This window comes from Mytilus edulis, chromosome 3, assembly GCF_963676685.1.
Source record: "Mytilus edulis chromosome 3, xbMytEdul2.2, whole genome shotgun sequence".
In the NCBI taxonomy this organism is placed as follows: domain Eukaryota; kingdom Metazoa; phylum Mollusca; class Bivalvia; order Mytilida; family Mytilidae; genus Mytilus; species Mytilus edulis.
The window spans coordinates 11,943,824-11,957,377 of NC_092346.1; the positions used below are offsets into that span (position 1 = coordinate 11,943,824).

Below are 13,554 nucleotides of genomic sequence, written 5' to 3' on the forward strand. Positions count from 1 at the left end.
TATATAGGTTTAGTACTCATTTTCCTATATTGCTATACTTTCTTTAGTTCTAATAAGAATCATAAGCAAAATACTATACTTGGATATAAATTTAAAAATAAATTAAGTGTTTATATAAAAATATTGATGGAAATAACTATTTATGTTATACATTCTTCATATACCTCAGCCAATTTCAGTTAAATAAAAAACAAATATTATCAAGAATTTTACCAGTTTTAAAATTTCTCAACAATTCAAATAGATTTTATCTATTGGATTTTATTGGCTCTGAACTAGCTGTCAGTAACTGACACTACTCTCAGATCTTTAATTAGTGTCTTTTTTGTTGTTGAAGATATGTATAAATACCCTGTCACATCAGGTCTATTTTTTTGTTCGTTGTTTTTCTACATTGAATCTATCTGACAAGTTAATCCTTTTTCAATTGATTTTTATTGTTTGTTTTTATGTTGTACTGTCACACCACTTTCCCCAGTATGGGAAGGTTTGGCGCACAAGAAAAATGTTTAACCTCCAATATTCTGTATGTGACCGTAACAAGTTAGTTAGTTTTTTTAATAAGTAATCTTTGCCAAATTGATCATTCAAAATCGAGACCCATAATGCAACAGCATTTATAAATTTATTGATTATTATCAAAGCTTACCCTTTTTCTGATATTTTTGTCAGGGATGGAAATATATAATCTAATAGCAAACATTTCCCATCATGCAATTCTACAAGTTCTGATAGTTCCATTATTGACATTATGCCATAAAGTAAACTCAGCTGACAAGATAAGTTGTCTCCCTTGGACAATGTTTGAAAATCTGACTTATCAGCACCAGCTTTGTTTGTACCCTGAAATATGTACTCCACAACCTGTGAAAATAATTGTGTATTACAATGAAAGTATAAAATTGTGTTAAAAAATCATTTGCAACAGTTTTATTCTACAAAAGTTACAGAAAAGTTAAAGGCATGGTTTATCTATTTGTTTTTTAATTTATTAATAGTTATTTTAATGAAACTTGTTGCATTTAAACTTTCAAGCACAATTCATTATCTTCTGTAATGGTGAAAATGCAAGATTTATAGTGCATTTAAAAAATATTTGAATAAGCATCAGATAAAAAACATTCCTAGGGCTCCAATTCCTTATCATGTCAGTTATTTTGCCATTTCTCTAGATATATTTTTGTCTATAGATACATCCATGTTGGTTTCTGATATCTGATGCCTGTTCCGCAGTATAATGTTTAAACTAAAATAAAAAGACAAGGTATGATTACCAATGATACAATTATTTACTAGAGAACAAAGGCTGAGGATGCAATGACATTTTAGAATTCTGTCAAATATTTGTTAATGCCATACCTTTGAAACAATGCTCTTAGGAAACTTCAACCTAATCAGTAATATCACATTTATAGCACATGTTGTTTTACAGTCCATCAAAAACTCATCTGTAAAATACAGAAACATCATTATTTTAAATAAGAATAATTTCTGAAGTCTTACTAATTGAAAAAAAAATCATCAATCTAAACTGTGACTTTGAGAAATAGAATAGCAATTCAGTTGCTTTTGATTTTGTCAAATGCATGTTGATGCAATATGGAGGAAATAGTTGTACAAAATGTTGCAGAAGTCATATTTTTATAAAACAAAGGCTTGATAATGAAATCAAATGGTTAATCTTATTCCTTGAAACTAGTGATAATATATAGCAATTTATTAGTGGTTATTGTTTTCTATTGAAAAAAACTATATCTTAAAAAAAATAAAAACAAAAATGTAAAAGGCAAAAAATTGCTAACTATTTTATACCAATATGTAAATTAAATAAATCAATTCATTTAAAAAAACAACTTTATTCATGTGAAACTTCTAATCTTTATTGGTATTGAGGTTCCATCAGGCTTTACTTATATTTGTATATAAAAAAAATTAATGTCTAAGGGACATAACTCTAACTCCAAAATAATTTACTTGTATCAATAAGGAAACATTTCATACAAGGTTTACCCCTGACTGTCAAGCTATCTGTTTTAGTACAAACAAAAAGAAAACACCACAAGTAAGAGAGAACATTCTTTCCAGTCAAATGTATAATCTACTACTGAGTTCTCTATTTAGCCTTATGGTTATAAGGTCCACCACTACTACAAATCTGGTGGTTCAAATGTAAATTCCAGGTCCAGTATTTGCAATTAAATATTTGGTACACATTAGACATATTAGATCAGAATAATTAAATATTTGGTATACATTAGATCAGAATAATTAAATATATGGTACATATTAGATCAGAATAATTAAATATTTAGTACACATTAGACACATTAGATCAGAATAATTAAATATATGGTACATATTAGATCAGAATAATTAAATATTTGGTATACATTAGATCAGAATAATTAAATATATGGTACATATTAGATCAGAATAATTAAATATTTGGTACACATTAGATCAGAATAATTAAATATTTGGTACACATTAGATCACAATAATTAAATATTTGGTATACATTAGATCAGAATAATTAAATATTTGGTACACATTAGATCAAAATAATTAAATATTTGGTATACATTAGATCAGAATAATTAAATATTTGGTATACATTAGATCAGAATAATTAAATATTTGGTACACATTAGATAGAATAATTAAATATTTGGTACACATTAAATCAAAATAATTAAATATTTGGTATACATTAGATCAGAATAATTAAATATTTAGTACACATTATATCAGAATAATTAAATATTTGGTACACATTAGATCAGAATAATTAAATATTTGGTACACATTAAATCAGAATAATTAAATATTTGGTACACATTATATCAGAATAATTAAATATTTGGTATACATTAGATCAGAATAATTAAATATTTGGTACACATTAGATCAGAATAATTAAATATTTGGTATACATTAGATCAGAATAATTAAATATTTGGTATACATTAGATCAGAATAATTAAATATTTGGTACACATAAGATCAGAATAATTAAATATGTGTTGGTAGGAAATATTAACATTCATTGTGATCAGTTAACATTGCATCACTAAATACTAATAAACAGCTGCACCATGAGCGCATGATACGCCCGACGTCTTGTTTTATGCAATAATCATAAATAGTTTCTGAGAAAGTTTTAAGCAATAACCATATATTGTTTTTGAGACACGGCGGGACATGTGAAACCCCCAACCCTGTTTTTTTTTTTACAAAAAACTAAATATCACTAAAATAAAATTTTGAATCAAAACCAAAAAGTATACAGATCTTTAGATTAATATAACAAAGAAGTGTGTAAAGTTTTAAGCAATAATCATAAATTATTTTTGAGATACGGTGCGACCTGATGTAAAAAAAAACCTCCCCTTTTTTTACAAAATACTCAATAGCTCAAAAATGAAATTTTGAATCATCACCAAAAAGTATACAGATCTTTAGATTAATATAACAAAGACATGTGTAAAGTTTTAAGCAATAATCATAAATCGTTTTTGAGATATGGTGCGACATGTAAAAAAACCCTCCCCCTTTTTTACAAAATACTCAATAACTCAAAAATAAAGTTTTGAATCATCACCAAAAAGTATACAGATATTAAGATTAATATAACTAAGAAGTGTTTAAAGTTTTAAGCCATAATCAAGAATCGTTTTTGAGATACGGTGCGACATGTGAAAAAAACACACCCCTGTTTTAGTTACAAAGTGCCGTAACTCAAAAAGTTTTAATCTTATTTTCACCAAAAAGTATACAGATCATTTGACCATCATAAGAAACAACTTATGTTAAGTTTCATGAAATTTGGATAAGTTGTTCTCAAGTTACGGTGCGACATGTTTACGCCGGACAGACAGACGGACACCGGACATTTGTATACCATAATACGTCCCGTCAAAATTTTGACGGGCGTATAAAAAAACCCACAAAAGAATAAAACCACCACAAATGTTTAGTTTCTAGACCGGACCATCTCTATACTGAACATTGGCGGACATGTTTGATTTTTGGTGGATTGCCAGTTATAGGGCATACATACTAAAAAATCTCATCCCAAAGAATCTTGACCTTGGTTCTATTCAGCATTACATTACCTATGTGTAAGATGTCAATATTGTGTTTTATTAATGACGTTGTTACACTACTGATTTCTACTGATTCTTTGCAGGACAGTGTAGAGTGGCTTTTCTGTAAAATTTTGTTCCCTGCCTGGATGCAAGCTAGACAGCTATGCATTAACTCATTTTGTCTAACTGAGGACTGTGTTGAACTATAAAGAAAAGGAAACTATAATAATGTTGCTAGGTTGCTGTCACATTGACATTTGCCCTGCATCCTCTGTTCTTCATAAAAATTGTTTTTCAAAGATTTTTGGAGAATAAAAGGGGTTCTTAATAACAAATCATAGTTAACAAGAAATAAGCAGAACTGAAAATGTCTGTAAATGGTGATAAAGTTTTTGATATTTTTAAAGAGATAATATTTTCCTATTTTAGCAGCCAAAAGAATCTCTTGGTGACAGATGAATAGTAGCATAACAACTCTAATAAATATGCTTACTATATGAATGGTAGACATGGTAAAAAACAATATTGTAATGCATACTGAAAGATAAATCAGACTAAATAATATGCGATGCCTCATCATGATTAATTGTCAAATAAAAAAAATTGGGATAATGTAATTGGCATTTTGTATGTACAATATGTTTAGATCATAAGTATGCATATGAATTTGTACTATGCATGCTTTTTCAATGGAAACTATTACATCACAATGCATTCTTAAAAGTACAGAAAACCCATGAGATGAAGATACTACATAGAAATTATGAAATATATAAACAAGAGTGCACACACTGAAATGTCTCGCCTTCTATACTAATCATTGATATTATGTTGATAAGTATAAAGCTAAGCTTTATTACAACTGTCACATAAACTTAACATTAACCAAGATAACTAAACAAAGACCAATGAACCTTGAAAATGAGGTCAAGGTCAGATGAACCAAGCCAGGCAGACATGTACAGCTAACAATGCTTCTATACAACATATATAGTTGACCCATTACTTACAGTTTAAGAAAAATAGACCAAAACACAAAAACTTAACACTGTGCAATGAACCATAAAAATGAGGTCACGGTCAAATAAAACCTGCGCAACTGACATAAAGATCATAAAATATTTCCATACACCAAATATAGTTGACCTATGGCATACAGTATTAGATAAAAAGACCGAAACTCAAAAACTTAACTTTGACCACTGAACCATGAAAATGAGGTCAAGGTCACATGACATCTGCCCGCTAGACATGTACACCTTACAATCATTCCATACAACAAATATAGTAGACCTATTGCATATGGTATGAGAAAAATAGACCAAAACACAAAAATTTAACCATAACCACTGAACCATGAATATGAGGTCAAGGTCAGATGACACCTGCCAGTTGGACATGTACACCTTACAGTCCTTCCATACACCAAATATACTAGCCCTATTGCTTATAGTATCTGAGATATGGACTTGACCACCAAAACTTAACCTTGTTCACTGATCCATGAAATGAGGTCGAGGTCAAGTGAAAACTGTCGGACAGACATGGGGACCTTGCAAGGTACGCACATATTAAATATAATAATCCTATTACTTATAATAAGAGAGAATTCAACATTACAAAAAATTTGAACTTTTTTTTCAAGTGGTCAATGAACCATGAAAATGAGGTCAAGGACATTGGACATGTGACTGACGGAAACTTCGTAACATGAAGCATCTATATACAAAGTATGAAGCATCCAGGTCTTCCACCTTCTAAAATATAAAGCTTTTAAGAAGTGAGCTAACACCGCCGCCGCCGCCGCCGCCGGATCACTATCCCTATGTCGAGCTTTCTGCAACAAAAGTTGCAGGCTCGACAAAAAAAAAGTATGATTGATAATGGTTACCTGTTTTCAGCCAGAAACTTTGATAAAACAGAGGATACATTTTGTAGAATTTCTAAGCACTGGTTGTCTATACATTTCTGACCTGTAACATATTCAAATAAACATGTACAGTATTGTTATGCTTTTACTTTTCTACATTGGTTAGAGGTATAGGGGGAGGGTTGAGATCTCACAAACATGTTTAACCCCGTCGCATTTTTGCGCCTGTCCCAAGTGAGGAGCCTCTGGCCTTTGTTAGTCTTGTATTATTTTAATTTTAGTTTCTTGTGTACAATTTGGAAATTAGTATGGCGTTCATTATCACTGGACTAGTATATATTTGTTTAGGGGCCAGCTGAAGGACGCCTCCGGGTGCGGGAATTTCTCGCTACATTGAAGACCTGTTGGTGACCCTCTGCTGTTGTTTTTTATTTGGTCGGGTTGTTGTCTCTTTGACACATTCCCCATTTCCATTCTCAATTTTACATGTATCATGTTTGTGTATAATAGTATCAGTGTGCATATGTCTCATATGTGTGTATAGTATTATGTGTTGTGTAAATGTCTCATGTGTGTGTATAGTATTATGTGTATGTATATGTATCATGTGTGTGTAAAACATGACAAGATACTATAGCTCAATATTCTTTATAATAATGAAAGAGTTAATATATGAAGAACTTCAACTCAAAGGTTTACCAAACCATGCAAGACCCTCATGGGTAGACACAGCCAATAAAAAAAACCCACTTGTCTTGTCGCACTCAAAAGTTGATGATGTACACATTAAAAAATGAAGTAATGTATCTAATATTCTTTATAATAACATAAAAGGAAGACAGTGTATGTGTTTATGTTTTTGTCAATATATGAAAATCATCAACTCAAAAGTTGCAATATAATATGATTTATTTGTCCAATTAAAACTTGCATTGGTCTTTGGTTGTACATTTTTTAACGTTATTTTTGACAAATTTTCTAACCTTTTGCAGTTTTCAAATGAAAGTGGCATAATAAGAACCAAACTTATCAAAGACAAATCATTGGTCTTTAAATGTCCTCAATGTCATGTGATATTTGAGTTATGAGGTTGCTGTCTATTTGTAGTATACCCCACATCTGCTTTTATCAAAATTTGTTACAATAAGATTTGGGTAGTTGACTCTGTGACAAATTCACAGATTCCATTCTCATTTAAATTCATTACCTAACGGAAAATTGTCCATCAATCCAGCCACCGTATCTATATAACTCCTGAGATCCCCTGAGACTAGACATCCTGTATGGATACATTCCAGCTGTCTGCTTAATTCTGTGACAACATAATCACTGGACTGTGAAGGTAAACTCTGGAAGGCACTGCAAATATTGAGAAAAGTTTTAGGATTTTGAAAGAATAATTTGCCTTGATTTTTAAAAACATACAATGCATAAATATAAAAAAAAATCCTACAAAGTGTAGAACTTCAAGAACAAGAAATGCACTAGACTAAGTGTAAAAGAAGAGGAACGAAAGATACCAAAGGGACAGTCAAACTCATAAATCTAAAACAAACTGACAACGCCATGGCTAAAAATAAAAAAGACAAACAGAAAAACAATAGTACACACGACACAACATAGAAAACTAAAGAATAAACAACACGAACCCCACCAAAAACTAGGGGTGATCTCAGGTGCTCCGGAAGGGTAAGCAGATCCTGCTCCACATGTGGCACCCGTCGTGTTGCTTAAGTGTAACTTTGAACAGACCAAATTTTAAAATTTGGAATTTACAAAATTAATCATTACCTCTGATGGTCTTTTCAATTGGTGTATTTTTTTAATTTAAAGATGGAGCTAAAATAAATTCACATGGAGCTAGTAGTTAAGATTGATGAAGGACCTCCAGTAATTATATATCTCTTTTAATTACCTGATCAACACTCTTTTGACTTGATGTTTAGCAGGAAATGTAATGTAAATCTCAACAAGCTTCTTTAAAACATATGTTATCTCCCCTTCATTGGATTTTAATCCTTTACATACCTTCAAAATAATAATAAATACATGTGATTCTAACATGACGTCCTTCAAACGCTTTGAGTACACACCCGTGGTAAAATATGAATATATTGTTAGGGCTGTTCCGATTGTTCTCCCACGTCATGTTTTCTTATGAATGAGCTGACCGACTTCATAGAACAATGACGTCAGAATATAAGCAGTTTATGGGAAAATACACGCTTGTGAAACGGAAAATCATCACAAGGAAACATAAACAAATGATGCTAAAATATGTTATATTAGCCATTTTTGTATACATATGAGACATATAAGTACAATAATCATTATATACATCCAAACTTATCTAAATATGTTATTGTGAATAGTTTAAGCATCATCATTTATTCAGTTTGCTCTGTTATTTTACGTCAATTTAATAGTGCGTTTATTTACGGGAACGACAAACAATGCCATCACCTAGAGCGCTTCGATCGAAAACAATTGCAGTATTTGTCCTATTAGAATAGAAATAATTCATGGGGGCTTGAATATATCTTGATTTTACCAGGGGTTGGCCCTTTATGAAAAATATTTTACCCTGAGCGATCATAAAGGGCCAACCTGTGGTAAAATCGCTATTGCTCAGGGTAAAATATTTGTCATAAAGGGCCAACCCGTGGTAAAATCATGATATATTCAAGCCCCCATGAATTATTTCTTAAATGTAAACCTGTTATACTTATGTCATTACACATATCCAGATTCTGCAGCATCATATACATTTTTTTAAATGATTGATTGTAAATTAATTAACATAAAGGGGCCTGAAATTGTATATGTATATTCAAGAGAGGTGAACGATACCAAATTAAGGACATTCAAAAAGAAAGAAAATGTTTTTGAATTAAGGATGCTTTGAAAAAGTTGATGATTACAAAGTACATAATAGTAGTAGAATCAAATTTTATATAATAAAAATTGTGTGTGATGAGTAATTCTAGCCCTAAAAATGCTTTAGTGTAAAGACGCTGTTTTTGACTCATCACAGTTTGCAGCTATCATTGTGAAAAAAAATATATACAATGTATAAACGAGGAGGTCCCTGTTCAATTACAGGTATTCAAATTACTGTCTAAATGGTTTTACACTAGTCATTTTGGGGACCCTTTATAGCTTGCTGTTTGGTGTGAGCCAAGGCTCTGTGTTAAAGACTGTACTTTGACCTATAATGGTTTACTTTTACAAATTGTGACTTGGATGAAGAGTTGTCTCATTGGCACTCATACCACGTCTTCTTATATCCACCTACCAAAATCAATTCTTAAATAAATTTGATAATACATCAACAAAGTCTCCTTGGCAACATTTTAAAAGGCACAATTAGTTGAATGGTGATTTTCTAAAAAGCTCTGATATATGATTTTTAATTTTTAATTGTGAGTCATATTTCAAATACACTTGCATAACAAATATGAAGATCAAGAGTGTCTCATATTTATAGTTTTTGGTTCCTTAAACCACAAAGATAATTTACTTATACATGTACGCTGTTATTGGATTAAAAGCTTTACCTCTTTAACAACAGCTATCTGGTCTTTAACATTCTGTAAATCTTTCAAACCCTCAAGCTTTTCTGTTTGTTTCTCTGCAAATATATTTTTCTGAGTTTTACTTTCAGCTTCTTATTCTTTTAATGTTGGTTGTTAATATTAACAAGAAAAGAAGTTTTTAATATACATCTACATATTAAACAAGACATAAAAATTATTCAAAATTTGAAGTTGATCATTGTTTTCATCTCTTTGAGAAGCCTTTGGAAGTAACGACCTTGCAGCATAAATGGAACCCAAAAATGCATGATTAAATAAAAAATTAAAATAAATCATTTTCAAACAGCCATAGTCAGCTAGCAATATAATGGTTTTAATTGTTTTTCAATTTTTTTTAAAGTCATTAGTCATGTTAGTGTTCATGTTTCTTATATTTGTATAAAATTAAGGAGTTGTGGTACATGTATGATTGTTAATGAGACATCTATCCACCAGAATTCAAATAAAGTGGGTGTAAGCCTTTTTCATGTTGATAGGAAACTGTATATATGATAAGAAGAATCAACTATTGCCGAACTGGTACTGTGGCTGAAGCAACGTGCGGTTAACGAGGTTGTGTGGCCAAAAGATCTCTGTACCTGAGGTTCTTTTTGAATTTTTATTATTTTCTGTCCTAATGGCCTTGAAATGTATGTGACCATTAGGACTTGACCATAGGCCTGTTAAACGTCTATGTTGCAATTAAAATAAAAGAACAGAGTTCCAAAGTCCCCTACATTGCACACATTTTATCATTCCAAGGTTCAAGGGCTATATAATTTCTTTCCTGTTCTGGAAAGACTTTTTATTAATATCTTTTGAGTAACGAAGGCTTCAGAGCAAATGCAATGGGATTTCCATTATAATTCAAAATATTTCCAAGGGGCATTACAGTACTTATTTAAAATACTTATTCAAACTTATTTTAAAAGTGTCAAAGACATTGCTTATATCAACCTATGATTTAAGTTTCATAATGTTTTCAAGAATTAAACTTGTAAGAGAACTAAAAATAAAATTTTCCGTATATCAAGTCAATATTTCCAAGGGACATAACTCTTCGAAAAATAATTGTTCAGCACTGATTTTTGAACACTTAAAATATAAATTTCATAACAATCTGACAAGAATTGTACATTTAACAATGCTAATTTCCATGTAATAAATGTTTTCAAGGGGCATAACTCCAAATTAATTGATCAGAACTAATTTTCGAACTCGTCTATGACATTGCTGATCTCATAAATGTCATATAATCCTCATATAAGTTTCATATAACTGGCTTGATTCGAATATAGGAGAGTGAACTATAGCGGACAGAGAGACGTGTGGACAAATGTACATGTACACCTGGTAGGTGGGTCTCATTGGGTGACACATGAAAGTAAAATTATTGTGCCGTGAAAATGGAAATGAAGTCTAGCTGAACATGTGAAATTACAAAAAATAAGAATTTCTTACATACATAGTGTAAGCGGGATACAGGAATCTGACAAAACAGTAAGCAGGATGTGGGATCCGGGATCAGAACCCCCCCCCCCAATGAGATGCCCTAGCTGGCAGATGTATTCTTTGAGGCACGCGGGGGACAAAAAACTCACTGCACTTGTTTCTATCCATTGCACAGCATTAAAAGAAACACTATCAATGTATAGTTACAACCTTTCTATCCAATATCAACTAGTGGATCTTTTCATGGATAGGAACAAGTGCCAGGAAAATAATGTATATTGTATATCTCTACGATCCAAAAACGGTTTTGTGACAGTCTTAAATTACGATACACACCCATTTTTCTTTTTAATTCAGGTAAAAAACATGCTATATAATTCTTCCTTAATTAACCAAAAACACGATAAACACAACTTTGTTTTTGATCGCATTTTAAAACATGGGCGCAGACATCTTTTTATTCCGCAGAAAATATACTTTAATCCATAAAAATATTTATTTAGCGATACTTTAGACATTCTATATATTTCCTTATGTCTACAGCATCTTTGATTTATAATTGTATTTCTTACTGGTCATTTTATATAATTTAGAAATGTCCTTGACCAAAACATTAACCCCGTTACCTCCATTTTAAATATTTTGTTTCCGGTAAGTTAATTTTTCGTCTGCAACATTTCTACTTTTACAGCCTCAGGAGATTTAAAACAACGAAATCCTTCTGGGTAAGTTACAATATCTTGATATGATAGGTAGGTGTTACGTGTATGTGAGGACACGAAGATTTTTTTTATAGTATTAATTCACAGGCACGACGTTCTGTCAATACTAGTATAAAAATATTGGCAATTGGAAGAAAATAGTGTCCATATATATAATATAAAGAAGCCGGGTTTGTACTAACATAAGCAACATAATGGGGGCCACATGACGTTGTCACGAGCAGCATTTGCTTACCCTTGTGCACCTGTATCACCCTCAGTTTTTGATAGGGTTTGTGTTGCTTAGTCTTAATTAGTCCGAGATTACTCTGACGTCTAATGGCTGTTTTGCCAGACTAGCTGGGGCCCTTATATCCAGGGCCCAGCTTGTCTGGCAAATTAGCCGTTGGACGTCAGAGTAATCTCAGACTAAGTCTTTATTTTTTATACGACCGCTAAAAAAATTGTGGTCATATACATGTATTGGTGTCAATATTGTCAGTGTCCGTATCGTCTAACAACATTTTGTTTCCTGACAAAATCTTTAGTACAGGGCTCACGCTACCGGGCTACCATGTCGAAGAAGTTGCTTTCCCGACCGTCACTTCGCCTTACCAGATCCCCAAAACGAAAACAAGTTTTTATTGATAATTAAAGAAATTCAGAAATGAACATTTCATTTTCTAAAGCATTGTCTTTTCAGTGTGTGGTAGGTTTTTTTGATGAAAAGACAACTTTTTATCACTTCATGCACTTCTGGTGCTTGTTACAAGAAAACGTACATCAATCTAACTTTCGGCAGCAAAATAAGTTTGTTACTTCATTTAAACATGATAAAAGTTGCAAACTTAAGATCAACCCAGATCAACTAATATTGGCCAATTAAAGTGCCGCATTATATGTTATGACAAATTACAATGTATAATACAATCAGTGTTCCAGCTAGGTTGTTTTCAGAGGGTGCAGCGCCCGCACTTCCGAGTGCCACCCTGTGCCCTTTATACAGTTTCCAGGGCGCCCTGCCTTTTTTGAAGATCGATTGTATATTTTTTGGTTCGTATTGAAATAATCTGCTAATTACTAAATTTTACCTGGTATATAACTTTGATTATGACCCCAAGCTAATCAACGGTTACAACTGGTGTCATAATCTGTTGTTATAGGTAATCAGTTTATCGGATGGGTAATTAATCAGGGGTTAAAAATTCCACTAGCCTGACGCCCGGGACTAGATCAATTACGCCTCGGGCAGTTAAAATGTGTAACCCGATATGCCCGACGGACTAGTAACACAAAATTCTTGACGTTTCCAATATAGAAAGTGGAAAATCCCTTCATCACTATTCTATGTTAGCCAATCCGATTCAATTAATCCGGGATTCCAAGAATTTGAACTGGTTTGTACAGGTCCTGTTGTACATATTTTAAAAATAGAAAAACAACTCTGGCTGCTCGGTATCGTATGTTGATTGCAATTCTAGTACTTTAAATATTGATTTCTCATACCATGGCCTGGGGTATTGTACATTGCTGATGCCGAGATTTTCAATTAACGGTATTTGGGGGTATGATGTATTGATCGGTATTGACCTGTCTTGTCGCACAGCTCTTGAGCACGAAACCATGCAACAAAATATTTCTTAATATTTTAATACGGGAAGCCCAGGAACTTTATCCGTTTCAAAACGAAAAACTGTAGATGAAGGGGGTAATGAGACTGACAATTCATCCCTCCAAAAAATGCCAAATACGACCGGGAAAAGTGGAAATGTTTTTATAGTGTCTAATAATTAACGGTACCAATTTTGTTGCACCAGATGCGCATTTCGACAATACATGTCTCTTCAGTGATGCTCGTGGCCAAAATA

General features: G+C 32.0%; 2 protein-coding genes across 2 annotated transcripts in view; one reads left to right on the top strand and one right to left on the bottom strand.

Moving 5' to 3' along the window:
- The window catches only part of LOC139515817 (tRNA (32-2'-O)-methyltransferase regulator THADA-like), a 218,702-nt gene extending 207,244 nt beyond the window's left edge, over positions 1-11,458 (bottom strand). The window contains exons 1-8 of the mRNA XM_071305528.1: positions 11,322-11,458; positions 9,516-9,589; positions 7,874-7,986; positions 7,166-7,317; positions 5,980-6,061; positions 4,116-4,291; positions 1,360-1,448; positions 650-864 (exon numbers count right to left, since the gene is read on the bottom strand). Of these exons, the coding sequence (XP_071161629.1) occupies positions 650-864; positions 1,360-1,448; positions 4,116-4,291; positions 5,980-6,061; positions 7,166-7,317; positions 7,874-7,986; positions 9,516-9,589; positions 11,322-11,325 (905 nt within the window). The 5' untranslated portion in view covers positions 11,326-11,458. The remainder of the gene's footprint in view (positions 1-649; positions 865-1,359; positions 1,449-4,115; positions 4,292-5,979; positions 6,062-7,165; positions 7,318-7,873; positions 7,987-9,515; positions 9,590-11,321) is intronic.
- A 157-nt stretch (positions 11,459-11,615) lies between these two features.
- The window catches only part of LOC139515825 (pleckstrin homology domain-containing family H member 2-like), a 72,794-nt gene continuing 70,855 nt past the window's right edge, over positions 11,616-13,554 (top strand). Inside the window, exon 1 of the mRNA XM_071305537.1 lies at positions 11,616-11,710. The gene's annotated coding sequence lies outside the window, so the exon portion shown is untranslated. The remainder of the gene's footprint in view (positions 11,711-13,554) is intronic.